Source organism: Caenorhabditis briggsae (assembly GCF_000004555.2).
Source record: "Caenorhabditis briggsae complete genome, chrV, whole genome shotgun sequence".
NCBI classification, from domain to species: Eukaryota; Metazoa; Nematoda; class Chromadorea; order Rhabditida; family Rhabditidae; genus Caenorhabditis; species Caenorhabditis briggsae.
In genome coordinates this window covers 11,253,292-11,270,365 of record NC_013488.2, presented here as the reverse complement: position 1 = coordinate 11,270,365, position 17,074 = coordinate 11,253,292, and the positions used below count along the sequence as shown (strand labels likewise).

The 17,074-nt window shown below is 37.9% G+C and overlaps 5 protein-coding genes across 5 annotated transcripts; all 5 read left to right on the top strand.

The window, feature by feature from the left end:
- Positions 1–1,318: 1,318 nt before the first annotated feature.
- On the top strand, positions 1,319–1,752 carry Cbr-dmd-11 (the record flags this gene model as incomplete). The annotated part of the gene is made up of 3 exons (XM_002636893.1): positions 1,319–1,418; positions 1,462–1,532; positions 1,576–1,752. 3 exons carry the CDS (start codon positions 1,319–1,321, stop codon positions 1,750–1,752), a joined length of 348 nt encoding a protein of 115 aa, XP_002636939.1.
- A 1,686-nt stretch (positions 1,753–3,438) lies between these two features.
- CBG27104 lies at positions 3,439–3,453 on the top strand (the record flags this gene model as incomplete). Its single annotated transcript, XM_045237700.1, has 1 exon — positions 3,439–3,453. The coding sequence occupies one exon, from the start codon at positions 3,439–3,441 to the stop codon at positions 3,451–3,453; it is 15 nt and encodes a 4-aa protein (XP_045098922.1).
- Positions 3,454–4,552: 1,099 nt separating this feature from the next.
- Positions 4,553–4,684, top strand: CBG27103 (the record flags this gene model as incomplete). The annotated part of the gene is made up of 1 exon (XM_045237699.1): positions 4,553–4,684. The coding sequence occupies one exon, from the start codon at positions 4,553–4,555 to the stop codon at positions 4,682–4,684; it is 132 nt and encodes a 43-aa protein (XP_045098921.1).
- Positions 4,685–9,979: 5,295 nt separating this feature from the next.
- On the top strand, positions 9,980–13,044 carry Cbr-dmd-10 (the record flags this gene model as incomplete). The annotated part of the gene is made up of 5 exons (XM_002636894.1): positions 9,980–10,082; positions 10,135–10,201; positions 10,258–10,291; positions 12,404–12,578; positions 12,629–13,044. 5 exons carry the CDS (start codon positions 9,980–9,982, stop codon positions 13,042–13,044), a joined length of 795 nt encoding a protein of 264 aa, XP_002636940.1.
- Positions 13,045–14,746: 1,702 nt separating this feature from the next.
- On the top strand, positions 14,747–14,905 carry CBG27102 (the record flags this gene model as incomplete). The annotated part of the gene is made up of 1 exon (XM_045237698.1): positions 14,747–14,905. The coding sequence occupies one exon, from the start codon at positions 14,747–14,749 to the stop codon at positions 14,903–14,905; it is 159 nt and encodes a 52-aa protein (XP_045098920.1).
- Positions 14,906–17,074: the final 2,169 nt, after the last annotated feature.

Here is a 17,074-nt window from a genome sequence, read left to right as displayed (position 1 = left end):
ACAAATAAATTTTGTATAAACACTTTCACTTTCAGAATAAACATCTGCTAGGTCTGGAACTGATAATTCAACTATCATTTTCAAGAACAGGCGGAGTTTCAAACTCATTTCCACTTTTGTATATTTTTCGTTGTCTCTCTTCCGGATACTGTTACCTGAATGTTGTGAAGTGTTCCATCTCAAACTGCGCATGTCCGTTTTTCTCTCCATTTTTTTTATTTGTTGTTGTTTTGTGTGTACCGTTTTTGTTGAATAGGGATGAAGAAGGAGAAGAAAACCGACTGTCTCTAATATTCAGTACACTTGCAATCCGCATAGTCTGCTTGCTGCTCCTCCTACTTTCCTCGATGTGTTCGTTTCGTTTTTTTCTCCAATACAGTCCTCTGCAAATAAACAAAAATACGTCAGGAGGTCTGATTCGTCGATTCCCGATGATCTTTCGTAGAATTTCATCGTGTCTGGAGGCTCTCTGAGCCGAGCCGGCCACAACAAAATGCAAAATTTCGGACGGACTGTTTTGGGTGTGCTCCTCCTCCTTCTTCACCTAAACCCGCATGTCTGTGGTGTTCCAATTTAGAACCAAACTGAACACAACAATAGCACTTTGAGTGCTCTTCCCCTGATCCCTCAGTCTTCTTCGTTATATCACTTCATCCAAATATTATTCATCTCCTCATAAGTTTCCTCCTGACAGTTACTACAGTGTTCCAAGTGCTCCCGAGATTCCAGCCTTATTTCCAGTTTCCAAATATTTGCTTATACTCAGGTACACACAACAACAATAAACAATTTTTTGCTAGGAGAGACTGTCTGCGAGAGTTCCGTCTTTGCTTTTTCCGGATTGTGCTCTTCTCTGTTCGATGGGGCTCTTCTGGGTGGTCTATTCTGTACAGTTCCGATGATTCTTCTGAAAGTTCTGGGTCTACTCTCTGTTGAAATGTATTTGACTGTTTCTAAAACAGTTAATTATTACATAATTCCAGACAAATCCTATTTCCTCTTTTCTCTCTTCTCTCTCCTCTTGCCCATTCATTTCTTACTTTCATTGGAAACATTTTCACTGACTGAATTACCAGTTCTTCTTCCTCTCTCTATAGTCTTCGAGAGTGTGAATTATTCCCGGTCTTCGTCTTTTTTCTTCGAGATATATCGACACGACACACCTTTACTGGAACCATCGAAAATGACATAGTGATCAGCATGTTACTACATTTTCATTGTCTTTTCACTTCTTGAAAGATTTCCTCTCGTTCGGTTTTACACTCATTTTACTCTTTTTTCCAAATCGAATTCTTTAAACTTCCTACTGTTTCAGAGAATGGTGGCGGATGTGATGCGTCAGAGTCAGTTATCTACATCATTCCCGATGTTTCCATCTATTGCAATAGTTCCACGATACCCACCAAAAGTCAAAGAATGTGAGTCATGAATTAGTTGAAAATCTTGATGGTGTATTTTCAGATCAGAAGAAAATATATTACTGTCAACGGTGCCTCAATCATAATAATCCGAGGCCTCGGAAAAATCATAAAGTAAAATTTGAAAATATTTCTTGAACCTCATTTTTCTGTTCAGTGTGAATGTCCCTATGCAGACTGTACATGTGAAAAATGCCAATTGGTTGAGAAGCGGCGAATCTTGAATATCCGACTTCAGAACTACAATACGCCCAATGAAAATCCAATTGAGAGTGATTTCGATAGCAGCCTTTCAATAGATGACGATGATGATAAAAAATTAAAAGGAGGTTAGTTAAACAAGACCCCTTGCTTTATTTTCCATCACTAACTCTTTAAAATATTGATCTTGGAGCCAAGATCAAAATTGTTTTCAATTGGTTTCCAAATCCCTCGAATTTGTGTTTCGTATAGTCACCACAAATCTTCGGTTTTTGTTTCGAAATAATTGAAAATACACGATGTCTTGAGGTAAAAAAGCTCAATACATTTTTCTTATCACAAGCTTTGAATGAGTCAGAAAAATAGAAACTTGTAGGAGAAGAAGAAGAAAAAAAAGGACTTTATGAAAATGTATAAGTTAACAAACAACAATTTCGAATCCAATTTTCTTTGAGTCTGACTAATATGCACTATTATGTCTAGTGAAACAACAGAAAAACATCGTGATCTACTTTGAAAAATAAAATTGAGATCTTGGGTTGAATGTACAGTTTGGAAAATCTTTCGAATGAAACATTTTTGAAAACAACTTTTCTTGCTTGAAAAAACTTTTTTTTGAGATGTTTAGAGGTCACATACAAACCAAAAAGGAAGACTTTTAGTAGTTATTGCACCAAAATCCTTGAAAAGTTATATATTTACCTAATATTATTACAAAAAAATGCAAAAAAAAAAAACAGAAATCTCCGAAATCCGTTGAACGTTGCCTAAAAAGAACGTTGTCTAAAATGTATTAAATATTGCAAATAGGAACTGACGATTTGAATACCTGCACAGTGAGAAACCTAGGCCACTGTGGCAAGCCGCCTTTTATGGGTGGCCATTTTTTGGACTTTTTCCGCTTTTATCTTTTAGCCAAAACTTAAAAGAACTCCTGCCGCCGTGGCCTAGGGTTCTCACTGCGCGGGAGCTCAAACTCTCGTCCCTCTTCGCAACATTTTTTTGCAATTATTTTTCTTCCAGCGGCGTTATTCGGAGGATTTCGGATTTTTTAGATTTTTTTGTAATAATATTAAGGAAATACATAACATTTTGGTCGGAGTCCCCCTTCAATCGAGAAAAAAATTTTCTTTCACAATCTTTGAATATCCCATAATCCTAATTTCCGTTGCTTCAAAATTAGAATTGACAAGCTTCGAACTTTCGAGAATTTGTTTTGTTGACGAAACATGAGTTTTTGTTTGAATATTGTTTCCCAGACTGGATTAAATTAGTTGACCAGCAGCAGCCGGCGGGATTTCATGAACATTGAACTAGAGTGATCGGTTCATTTCCTATACCTTTCAGCTAATGTTTCTCTAGTCCCCACATGAGTTTCAATTTCCTTTATCTCTCCCCTAAAACCCCCAAACACTTTAAATTTCCTGTTGAGTTTATCTTCCAAAAAGAAATGGTCGTCGTCGTTCTTTTTTCTTTCTTTTTCCTATTTTTTCTGGCTGAAATGTTTTTTACGAGACTCGACAAGTAATTGGCAAACATGTTGAGCAACATTTCTTTACTTCGTCTTCTTCTTTTCCAGTGGACGACGTTGTCGTCGTCGTTGTCCGAAGCGCTTGAAAACAAATAATTTGGAATGCATGAGGTGTCGGAGGAACGCAAATATGCGTGCGTTTTTCTGGAGGAAAAAGAGAAAAAGTTTCAGCGATCAGGAACGACATAAATTAGGCGGAATGCTGAAAAACAAGATATTTATTTTTCTGGCGAAAAAAATTGCACAGCGAAGAAACAGAAAACTATTTTAATGAACGTTAAAAAGAAAATGCGAAAAATGTAGAAGATGCATCAGAAACGTTGAATAGTTGCTAATTCAATAAGAGATTCTCTCGATCTGAAACAATTTAATGTTCTGTGGATTCCATAAACTGGCAATAGAGGCACTTGGGTCTGTCTCTTTGAGAACATTTTCCCCCGATTTTTCTTACCAAAATGAAGGGAAGAATGCCTCAATGGCATTCAAAACCTTGTATTTTTATAATCTTTCGGTTAAAAGAGTTGTTTCCACAAGTGCGAATACAATCACATTCAGAAGACAATTTTTAAGATTTTTCGTTAAAATTTTTCCCAGAAAGCTGAAATTAGGATTACCGTATACTCCACCCTATAGACCACCCTATACTTGCACTTTGAGCTCAATTATCTCAATTTCTATGCAAAAATGAGTCAACTGACAAAATTTTTGTCATAATATCACCAACATTTTATCAGTTGACGCATGTTTGTTATCTTTTATGGAAATTGAGATAATTAAGCTTAAAGAGCAAGTTTAGGGTTGCCTTCTATAGGAGTGTTTACAGTACTTTTCATCCAAATTTTCGGTACCCAATATTCCATTCCAATTGCCTAAACACTGTTCTCCGTGATTACTCAAAAGTCCATCTGGATATTTGAAACCCCAACTTTGCACTTTTTGCGCCACAAAGCTCAAAAATAAGGAAACATGATACTTGCAAGTTGTTTACGAGATTCTCATACAACTCATTTCTACAGCACTAATATTTTTTCATCCAGTAATTCATTTGCCATCATGATTCCCTTATTCATGTTTCAAGATACTTCGTTTTACTCTGATAGTGAGCCGAGATTCCTAATTGCCTTCCAAAAAAGTGAGTTGGTTTGAAAGAAATATTAGTTCCTTCTATGAGTAAGAATTCATATTTAACAATTGGTTACAGTCAACGTTTATCTTTTGTTTTTCTTTGAGTCACTTTGATACTAATTCCCCTTCGAGAATTTCTTTTCTGACGTTCAAAAATTATTGGATATGCGTAATTGTTCCCTGGGACGGCTTCCTCGTTTTTTCTCTGAATTGTTCTCGTTATTATTCAATCGGTAATCTGATATTGAAGAAAAAAGTCAGAAATGACTTGTTGTAAATGTGTTTTCTGTTTATGTCTGTCTCAGATATAACACAACAGTCAGCCGATTGTGATAGCTCACAGATCTCTGTTACCAACTGCAAATCTATTCGATTCAGTTCCTGTTTAAATGCAAAAAACAGCAGTTAGCCAGTCTGATTTTTCATACCCCCAAATTCTCGGAAGAAGAAAAAAACTGCCAAGTAGTCAGTCATAATAGTTGCACACGGGTCTCTCAGAAAAGGAAACAAAAGTGTTTGTCTGTTGTGTGTGAAACTATATAGTTGATTTGTTCGTCACTCATTGTTGTTTACGACGTGGCACTTTGCAAAGAGACCCCAGAAGAACTCTCTTTTTTTGAAATATTCAATTGGATGGACACACAACAAATATAGGCGGCCTGGAAAAAAAAGAGAAAAAGGAGTTCGAGAATTGTTTGTTGCTCGAAACGTTTGACACTACATTGACTTGGCGTCCATCCAGTAGTAGCAGATGTAAATAACAACAACAATTATTGTTATTATTATTACTACATGTGTGACTTTTATGTCTATTGAATCCATCATGTTTAGAGAGAAAATCCGTCTGATGGACATTGACTACTAAAAGATCTGAATCTGAAGTAACGAAGAACATCGGAAAAAATAGAAGACGTCTGTGTGCATTTTTGTGATCTCAAATTAGTATGGCTCAGGGGGAAAAAAGTAAAGTAATGTTTGTTTGTTTGTTGTTGAGAGCAACTCGATATTTCTGCTTTAGACAACTGGAACAGCAAAATAAGGTGTGAGAGACAAACCGAACGGAGCGAATATATTTAGCAAGTTTTTGGTTTTTTTCAAAAGGAAAAATGTATATATTGTTTTAAGGCAGAGATATACTGGAAATTTTTATTAGTATTTGGGAAGTTTTGGTTTTTCGGACGGAAATAGAATTGATGTGGCACACTGGAACTTCTTCTGGATACGATTAGCCGAGGATTATCTCCCTTTATTGTTTAAAGTTTCAACGCCGTGTGACAAAGTGAGGTTGCTCCCTTTGTGAGTCACCCAAAGTCTAGACTATTTTTTGATAACAGTTGCTTTTTTTTGAAATTTGACACTCTCAAACAATACTAATCCGGAAAACGAAGTTTTTTCACAAGGGGAGACATTTTGAAAATGAGGAAGACCTTGAAAAACTAATATCCGTTCCTTTTGAAGGTAGAAAATGATTAAAAAAGCTTTCCGTTTTGTACTTCTAAAGTTTCCGGTGATCGACGAATTCTGAATCCGAACTTTCATAGTTCTTGAGGCTCCTCAAAAACTACTTCCTCATTTTCGACTTTTGATATTTTCCAACAGTTTCTTCAGACTTCTGAATCCAAGTGGGAATACTTGGATTAATAATCTCTAAACATTCGTAGAGATATTTTCAAAAAGTGTGGGAAATCCTTGTTAGACATTGTTTTGATGTACTTGGCCGAACGAGGGAAGTTCAGAGTGAAACCTTGATGTGTGGGAAGAATGACACTCTCCTGAATCACAGACATTTCCCCAGTTTCTTGTGACATCATCCAAAGGAAAGTGTCTCCATCTTCTTCTTTTCCAGAATAAAAGCTCTCATGTCAGTTTTTTGTGTGTGTGCTCATTGACCCTTCCGGCTCCCTCAATAACTTCTCACATATCAAAAAGTTGCACAGAAGTCGAATGTTCCAGTCTACTATTGTTTATCTGAATCTCACAACGTTATATACAAATTCTTATGTTCGCCGTCGAGCCCGATTGTTGTTGTTTTTTGTATTTAGTAGTGTGTTGCGAGATGGAATTCCGCCCGATTTTTGACGTGGCGCCTACTCTGGAAACGGCTACTAATCGAATTTCAACACAGACATTTTGTACATTTTGATAATGTTTTTGGCTAGATTTTGAAATCGCTCTCTCCACATCTAGAAACTCAAATTGGATAATTAAATCAGAGTTTACGAATCGAATCAGAGTTTTTCAAGTGCGTTCAGATTCTTGGCTCGTTTTTCCACAAGAGTCTCATTACTCCTAACAAACCTCCCAGTTTTTTTCATAAAAGTTGAAAGTACAGTAATCCATTTTTCTTTTGCTGTTTCCTAGTTTTGTCTCGTTCCGGAAATTGAAATCATTTTGATATATCTCCAACATTATACATCCTCCTTCCTGCTAATTGAAAAAAAAACCATTCGCACCTCTTCCCACTAACTTCAAGCTTGTTTATTGTTGATGGATGAAATCCTAATGTGGTCAAGGAATTTCCATTGGGACCGTGCGAACGTTCGGTACCGGTCAATGTGCCATCCTGTTTCAGTCGGTCCCAATAACCCTTTTCCACCAAATTATTCATGTTTTCTTTAGAGTCCTCTGCTAATTGAACAATAACAACATGGATCTCCTGTAGCAATATTTGCTCAAAAAATATTCCCAAAACGGAACTCTTGTGTACCTGGTAGAGCCATTCATTCTGCAACCAACTGATGACCAGACCAAAACAATAAATATATGAACCAATTCGAGATGTATTTCGGTGTATTTTCGTGTGAAGTCAGTCTACCCGAAATCCCATCTAGCAGTATCATTACTACTTTTCAACAAATAGAAGAATTGGACACGAAAATAAAAATATCAAGAAATCCTATTCACTCACTATATACATTTTGTATAGACTTCTGAAGATGTAAAGTTTAGCGTAATCCCCGTCTCATCTGAAACAATAACCCAACTAGCGGGATCTTATGAGACAAGAAGTTGTATCTAATCTCACGCTTCTGGATTAGAAAATGAACATAGTACTGATTCTTTTGAACTTATCGGATGACGATAACCACCCATTGTTTTCATAAATGTTTCATGTGGGAGGAAAATTTGGAATCTTCTGGATTCGTATGATCTCCATGGTGACAAATACGTGATGTTGTGAGAGACAAAGTTGAAAGTTTCAGGTAAAGGAAAATAGTTTTTAATGTCTGGAGTTTACCCCTTTAGCTCCATGACTTACGATTTCAACGATTGTTACATCATAAAACCTGTAATAGAAGGGCCCCTTACTTCTAACTTTGAGCCAATTTTTCTCGGTTCTTTTCAAAGTCATGGAAAAGTTGTCATCTGATGAATTGTTTATCATGAAGTATTTTGTCAGTTGACACATGTTTGATATCTTGCATAGGAGCCAAGGAAAATTAGCTCAAACTTGGTAGTTTGGGCCCTTCTATTACAGGTTTTACGGTATAAAAAAAACTGCCTAACTCACTCCATTCGTTATCTGAAATCCTGACTCGGGACGAGCCATGTTTCTGATGTTGGAATGTCAAAGATCTCATGAATATTTCACCCATTCTGACAGCCATTCCCAAGTTCAAGCCACAGTCCTCTCAGACATGAAAGTTCATCTTTTGTCTTTTGAAGAAAAAAGTTTTTGCTTTAGTCACCCCAAAACAATTTGAGAATGCTTTCAGTGAATGAGCCCTATTCATTCCCAACACATTTCCAGCACCACCCAAACCTTTTTCAATTCCTACTCATAACAAAAGAGCCTCAGGGCTTCAAACTACCGAACATAAAAAAACATGTTTGACAAGTTTTTGGTGCCAAATCCGTTTCCTGTGTATACTACTAAATTTTCCGAAGTTGTTTCCTTCTTCGTTCGCTTTTCTTCTTCTGGTGGCCGTGTATTCATGTTTCGAAAAACACTTTGGAAACTTGTCAACTTTTTTGTGTTCCGTTGAGCGAGCACGTCTTCTTTTTTCTGCTTCTTGCAGTCTGTCCGTCGAACGGACGGGGCGAAAACAAATCTGGAATTGAATGCTCTCAAGGATTTCAATATTGTTTGGTGGCCGGAGAAAAACCTAGAATCCAGAGGAAAACTTTCTTTTATTTTCCAGCATACAATATGAATAATATAATGATTATATAATAATAAAGTTGGCTGTGAAAAGGAACGAAAGTCTCAACTTTTTCTTCGGAAAAGAATATATATCCAATTGTTCCGTTTTCAAGAAAAAAAAGTAACACAAAAAAGTCTTTGAATGTCAAATCTGAAAATGAGAACGTTTGACGACAATGGATTAGAATCACAGTGAACAAAACCGATGATCTTGAAATTGTTAGTTGACTCTAGGTGTTCACGGAAGTTGGAGTTGGAAACCATTGGTAGAAATCGAACGGGTTTCATTTGAAAACTCTCTGTAAATTTGTCTTCGATAAAAACAAACTCGTCATACTTTTAATGCGATTTGGATAGTCAGGTCTTCATGTCAGAACACTTTCCATGTCCCGAGTTAAAGTTTAAACAGGTTATAGTCTAGATTCTGAAAATCGCATGATAAGATTGGCGAAACTCTTCTATAACCCGCTTTGATGTCGAGACAATCCGATTACATAAATGACACAATCTTTCAAGTATCTTGAAATCGAAATCCAGCGGATCCTTCACGAGACTTAACTGTCTTCTTCGAACGAGTCTAGAAGATTTTTTCGTTCGGCATACATATAGTTAGCTTAATATCTGGAATTGTTGTTATCATGTCTGAAATCTGAAAATCCAAAAACATCCATTCCAAGTAGTCTTTCTTGACTCGCACCCCCTAATCCACATGACAAGTACATTCTACAGTACTGCCTTCTTCTGATCTCTTCTCACTTCTTCACAACACACCTCCAATATCCAGTTGTTTTGATATAAAAGGGCATGCTGAAAGAGCCCCGTTTCCATGTTTTTGGATTAGAAAATAAAAAAAGTTAACAGTGTCTTGTGGCCAATCAATCAGGTGGTTTTAATAAGGAAACGAACATTTTGTTGAGTGTCACTTATCCGGATAGAAAGATTTCATGGAAATCGTAGTGGTAAACAGATTCTGAAAACTTTCGAGTGAAACAGACACTTCACGAGTTATTCATTGGTTTTTCATAATTATCAAATAATCTTACCCTCGAGTTGCTCATTGATCAGATACTTTATATGTTCATGAAACTTCTGAAACCTATAGGTTATACTTGTTCATCGTTTCCATAGATAATCCTTTTCTTTTTCCCATTCTTCATCTGAAACTGATCTTCCAACTTGTCTTGTCTACCTGCCACTTCAAGCTCTCGGCTTCTTCTAGTCGAAGCTCCGCCTACCTTCAGCTCGTGTCGAAAAGTGAGATAGTGTTAATTCGACGGAGAGACTACCCGACAAATAAAGATCAAAACATTCAAAATAGTATAAAGTGGGCGTGGCCTAGTCGGATATGAGAGCGGCGAAGGGGGAGGAGAAACAGAGCGAGAGACCTCCCCGCGGCGCTATTTCGAAAAACAACCTCCCCCAGCACACACGTTCGTCCGTTCATTGTGAGAAGCTCATTGTGGGTCCCTTTGTCCCAAGCTCTGTTTTTTTTAATCTTGCATTTTCTCTCTCTTCGCACTTTGACCTCCTTCTGAAGTTTAAAGTCTTCCTACCTCAGCCATGACACAAATCGGTCTCTACCCTGCTGCGCTTACCAAACCATTCGAGTTGTCGTTGTCAGCCATCAAGTCTGTATTGGAACCTGAAAATCCATCATATTCAAGTACTAACCTATAGTTTCTTTCCATCATTTTTCTCAATTTTTTCATTTCCAGAACGAGTTCCAAACTGTCAAAAATGCGGTCAACACGGTCGCAAGTCTCGTCTGAAGGGACACAAGAGGTAGGTCACCGTACTATTTGCTTCTAGATATTCCAGCTACAAAGTCTTATTTTCAGAAGCTGCCCGTTCCGCGAGTGTCCATGTGCAAAGGTATGTCTCTAACATGAAAATAGTTTCTTCCTCTTTTGTCTCTGAATAATAGAACCGGGGTGGGGTTGGGGACGGAAAACGACTGAGTGGTGGAAAAGTGTAATTTGAGAATTGTGTTTTCGTAACTCTGAACTGGTAGATTGGTAGAAGAAAACACCGTTTGTCTACTATCTACTATCCAATTCTATCCTAAATTCACATATCTCAAACATTGCGCTTCAGCTTCTTGATTGCTTTGAAACATACTTTTGGCTCACGGGATTAGAGTAGCACGCGGCGGCGGTGGCGATGAGAAAGTATAAGAGCGCATGTTTCACTTATTAAAACTAATGAGATGTTTCTCTTAAAAGCAAGAGTGTATATGCTCTTTTGCACATTCTGCTACTTAGTTGTAGACTTTTTATAAGAAGCACATTTTATGTTTCTCGTATATCGGAAAGGGAAGTGTTTTGATATACCTAGTTAGGGAGGAAATTGTCTACAATTTCATCATTCGAATATCTGAAATTACTAGTTTCACTCGTGTCCTGAACTCTTGTTTGGCCAGCCTATGCGAATACGTTTCAAAAGCTAAAATGCTACAAGACCAACTAAATGATCGCCTTCGTGACAACCAATACAGACATACAAACCCCATAATTTTCTACGAAAAACGTAGTTGAAGATCGTTGGTGACAAGTCGTTTGGCGAGACATACAAAAAAACAAAACCTTTTCGACTGATAACTTAATTTCGCAACATAGAATTCGGGAGCGCGTGTTCTGATTCTCAGCTGTCTGTTGCAAGTGGTGTTCTCGTGGATTAATCATCAAAACATTCATCGTGAGCTTGTCGACGACGTCTTCGAAATTGAGCCCTCTTCTTCTTATGAGTCAGAGAGTTTCGGTGATCTTTATCCCAAATCCTGAAACTTTTAGACATGTCTAGGCAGTTGTTCTCTGACCGCGGATAAGAAAAAAAGAAACACACTAAAAGTGTCGGACTCGAAAATTGCAAACATGTTTTGCTGCTCAGCTGACCCCTTCCGTCCGGAAAAATTGTGTTTCCCCCCAAATGCTTGAATGAGGAGAAGAAGAAGGTTTATAAAAAAATATACGAATCATCATCGTTTCCATCTTGACATCAGTAAACAAAATTGTGCTCCTGGAAAGGAATACTGATTCATTAGAAAAGAAGACGTTGATTTTCAGCGACATTCCACACGTCCTCTTATGAACATTTTTGCTCTAAATTGTTTATCCAATGGCTACTTTCTTCTCCTTATACGAAAATACATAACTTTTCTGGAAAGTTTTAGCCGAAAACAAGGTATCAGCTGATTAGGGTACTTCCTCTTTCTACCGTTCAGCTGTTCCCAGGAAGGAAATAAAGGAAACCCCATATCCTTATCCTTTCTCAATTGGAACATTTATGTTTGTCGTGAAAACACCGCCTGAATTCATATCACAATTTCTTGGAAAGGTGCTCACATTTTATGAGCTCGTCATCAATTCGCGGCTCTCGTCGCACGAACCAAAAAGAAAAAAGGGGAAACTGGGAAAAACAAAAAGTACACAGCGAATTATCCAGAAGGCTATACAAAAAACACCAAATTATCATCGCACCTTTCCTTCATATTTCAAGGGATTTCTAATCTTGAAAAGATAGGGTAGAAGCAGTAGATGTTTGCCTTCAATTGTAGAACTAAGTTTGATCAGCCTTCGTTCCCCTTGTTCGAATTTCACAGAACATAAACACTTTTGGATGTTTTCGACATTTTGACGAAGGCGGCAATGGTCCTCTCGATGAGAAACGAGGATTAGATTGTGTGGTGCCCTCTTTTTTCCTCCTCCCTCACATGTTCCCTTCAGACTCCGGGCTCAGAAGTTTTTGGTTGTTTTTCTTAAAGAGGGTGTCTGAAGATTTAGAGGGAGAGGGTGAGGAAAGAGTAGGGAAATGTGTAAAGTCAGGATGAAAAATTGGAGTGTACTCAGTTCTAGGTCAATACAATTCTCTTGTACTTTCATATCAGAATCCACTCACTCAGTCTGTATTAGTTAAAAACCGATCAACTGTTGTTTCTGAAATCAAACTCCAAAACTAAAACCCTAATCTCAAAAATTGTATTTTCAGTGTGCCGTTGTGACTGAGCGCCAGAAGCTCATGGCTGATCAGATCAAGATTCGTCGTCGTCAACGAAAGGATACATTGATGAACTTGACAAGAGAACATATCACATCCACTATCAATGCAGCGGCTGCATTCTCAAACAGTCAGATCAGCCTTCAAAGTTTGAATTCATTGCTCTGTAAGTTACTGAATGACTGATATCGTACCTCTATTGTTTAGTATTTCCAGATGGTTCTATCAAGGCCTCCCCTCAGCCACTGCTCTCTTCGCCAACGTCATCGGATGGCTCATCGTACAGTCCATCTCTACAATTCCCATCTCCACCAATTCCTATGATGATTCCAACATCAGCGGATCACTCGCCAAACTCCCAAACCCCAACTTCAATTGCCACTTCAATTGCCTCGTCGACACCAATCATGGCACCTCTTCCGATGACGGCGGCAGGTTTTCCATTCATTGGCCTTCCACAACAACAACCAGATACTACTCTTCTGATCCAAGCCCTTCTGGATCACTACAGACTTCTCGAAGAGGCAGGCAGTATGTCGATCTCTTCAAGTCCATCTAAAGACGATGACAGTGGTGATGAGGACAGCGATGGACTCAACTCAAATGCCATAATTGATGTCTGCACAGTCTGATTCATTTCCCATTTCTCCCCTCCCGTGTTTTTGCTGTATAATTCGAGGACTTTTACAAATTTTATGTCTGTCCCGCGCTTCTGTCTCTTAATTTTCCTACTCAATCTACCCACGTTTCGACACACACTTCATCCCACACCTCGATTGTGATTATTCAGCACTTTGTGATTCATATTATCTTCTTGTGGATTCATTTTCTTAACTATCAATGTGTCTACCTCATGACCATCTCTATTCCTTTTGATTACCTCTATTACTTCTTCCTATCTACCTCTTCTTCATTCTCTTTTGACCTCTTTCTCTTCCCTTTCCTTTCCTTCTTCTTTCAAAAACCATCCACACCCCGAACATCTCCGTAGCATATATACTTCAACTTTCAACAAGAAAACAATCTTAATTATCCCGAATTTTTCAGTTCCCCGTTTTTTCAATTCTTCCCGATTATTTATTTGTGTCTACATTCATTCTACTTTCTTTCCCAAATTCCCCGTGTCTGTGAATATTTGGCTAATTACAAAATTTCCGAAATAGAAATTTTCATCATGTTCAGAACTACTGGCCGTTTTGCTAGAATTACACCGATCCTTTATATAATTTTGTCCTCCGATTCAGTTGTTCACATATCGTTCTTGTAGTATTTCCTCATCTTTCTCTTTCTTTCATCCCAACGTTCTTCTGCCAAATCAGCTGGAGTTCTCTACAGAATGCGTCATTTTCCAAGCCCCACCACCTGTTCATTCATTGTATTCATTGTATCATTCAATGTATGAATAATGCCGAAAATTGTGAGAATAAATTGTGAATTATCAGATCAGCGAGAGAAAAACTTTCCGAGAAGTATGGCTCGAACAAAAACACTCGTCCATTTGAAATGAAAACACTAGCCTTCCGTTTTTTTTCAGTGACAGACTGCAATTAAATGACACCAAACAACTGTGATTCAGAATTCAGAAAGTAAAAAAAACAAGGAACAAAATGAGCGAAGTTTAGATATTTCAGATGTCACAGAAGATCGAGGTGGATCGGAATACAGAAGTACATGTGTATCTGTTCCAATTAAAAATGTGTAACACTTCCGTGTAAGTTTTCTTCTTTGAGTTGTGTCTCTATTTTGTTTTCTTCCTGAGATCGTTGCTCGACCGAACGGGATGGAGAGAGAAAGTGGATATGTTCGTGTAGAAAAAAAACGAGAAGGAAATTCTAGGAAATCTCGCCACTTAATTCTTGTTTTCAAGACATCGTCGCCATCTCCATCGTCTTCTGTTCCTTCTCAGCATTACCTTCTGAATACTTATCCATTTACGTTATGTACAATACATTTTCCACATGCATTCGATTGGCTCAGTGTGTGACAAGCTCCACCTCCTTCCGGCTTAGTTTCCCGAGCTATATCGTTGTTGTTGAAGTGAGGAAAACGGGGCTAACTTATGGCTTAGAAGATCTAATCAGTGGGAATATTGCAAGGGATTCGGAACACATATGATGACGGGTGATGAGGAAACAATATTTTCTTGCAAACTTGTTTTTGATCCTGATATAATCGGCAATCGGGAAGTGTCTGACTGTGTGAGCACAAATCTCAAAAAGAGGGAGCAAGAAGAAATATTTGAAAACAAAAATCACTCGAGAAGTCGAACTTTTTGAACTGAAGAGATGGGCATACAGAAGAAGTATACTAAAAAAGAAAACATGTTTAAACTGCATGCTGAAAGTGCAGGATCATTACCAAACTGAAAAATCTGAAAAATCTGAAAATCATTCGTTAAGAACACCTAGGTGTTCTGCAGAACATTCCATGAAACATCTTGGTCAAAACATGCCTCATCTTATGACTCCCAAAGCTCCACAACCGGTCTTATGACGCTTTGTTTCATTTTTCACAAAGCTTATCCAAACTGTACTTTAAAGAACCATGACAGCTGTTGACCCACTCTTTCAGTTTCACTGTTTACTGCAGATCACTTTCTGAAATGAGTGAAATCTGAATCTCTGGATTACCGAGCACGTTCCCGTTTTCGAACAATGACGTCGGTTATGTAAACCATGTGCCAAAAACAGATATCGTGACGTTTCGGTCAAAACACACACTGAAAAAGGCTCCTGAGAAAGTTATTAGAATTTTCAAAAGTACGATAAGTTCGATGTTGTATTGACGAAAGCTCGGATTGTGTTTTTCGGAAGAAAAGTTTTCCGGAAACGTACTGAAAACAAGCTGTCTTGGTAACGCTTATGCATAAATCGACGATTAGGTTCGTTTCAAAGTTTTAAGATCTTTGAGATGTCTCTCCCATAATTCTGGGAATTCAGTCATATGGCTCGGGAACATCTTCGGAATGCGAAATAATGAATGTCTCATCATCGAAAAACATCCGAGAATCTCAATTTCTGGATTGTTCTTTTTACTTTTCTTCCTTTTTCCAGCCATCCCGGGAAAAAAAGTTTTTTTGAATGAGATCCTGAAGAATAGCAATTAGCATTCGGTGTAGAAGACTGCCTGCATCCGAACGTCGTCTCGTTTCTTTCCGCTTAAATACGTGTGTATGTGCATTCATTCAAAATTTCGCTCGTATTTTTTCATTCAAAACAATATAAAATAATTCTGTTCTAGGGACTACTGAATTGTCAGGATACAGAAAGACATGGATGACTAAGCCAATTCGAATATTGTTGTTAGACAAAACCAGTCAATATTAATAGTTTAAGAAAGAATGCATGTTTTGACTAGTTGCTCAGAGCTATACAGAATCCCAACAATAGCTATCATTCTGGAATTATGATAGTCATATTTGTTTTCTTTATTTTGTTGAAAAACCAGGAGATTTTCTGTAACAGAGAACGGGGGATGAAGATTTTAATACGGAAGTGTTCGGAGTGATGCTATTCAAAACCGTCATGCATCAGTGGATCAACGTCTTCGAAAATCTTTGAAAGTGACTTTGAAAATTTACAGTTCAGATGCACTATTGGTGTTCCGTTTTTTTTTCTTTTTTCTAGCAATTTTTCGTTTTTAAACCTGCAAGACATCTGGGAATACTCTTTCAGATAACACATTCCATATTCGATTCCTCTGAGAAATGAGATCTTTGGGATCGTGACGTTTTCTCTTTTGCTTTTCGGAAATCTGAAACTTCTGAAAACATGGACAACATCTCTCTCGTCTAGTCGTAAATTCCATCTGTCATCCATGAATGTTTTTCTTCGTTAAACGTTTAGAGCAACAACCCGAACGCACAGAAAACATTTCAAGCACATCAGAAGAGCACGAACTGGAAAACACGAATGAAGAAAAAGAAGAAGGAGAAGAGAAAATGTTGAGTGAAATGGACAGATTGAAGAAACTTTTCGTGGATGAATGTTGAAAACATCGCGATGTGTTGCGAAAAAAAAAGAACAGCTGAGAGGGTGGTGGCGTGCCAAATAGTACGAGAAACAAGTCTGAAAAATTGAGTTTTTGAGAGAAAGAGAAGAAGAGGAGAAGAGGATCCGATGTGAAAAAGAGACGGAACACGGAAATTTTTGAGGACGGGAGGTCTTGAGGATTCAGGGATAGAGGGAAAAGACGAAAAAAATACAGCTGTTTCATTATAGTTGTGCAACTTTAAAAGATGTTTTTCACCCGGAGCACACGACGACAATTGGCAAGGGACTGAAATGTGTTTTTGTGGAAAAAAGAAAGAAAAAAGAATAGCAAACATATAGTTAACTCTTTAGGGCTGGAAATGAAACTTTTTTAGGGATCAGGAATATTCAGAGGGATCTGAACGGGAAGGTTTCTTTTTCAGTCATGGTTCCATTGGCGGCTGGGGATCCTGATTTTTTTCGTTAGGCAGGGGTTTCGGAATTTCGGAATATTCTGGTTTTGAAAGTTTCGGAATTTTGGAATTTCTATTCACAAGAGCGCGAAAAAGGGGGTACGACGAATTCGAACGTTTTCAAATTCGAACAGACCTAAAATCGAACTGATTCAATTCAGAACAGTCTTTTTTTCGCACACGTACCAGAACAGAACGCGGACAGAATCGAACTGTTA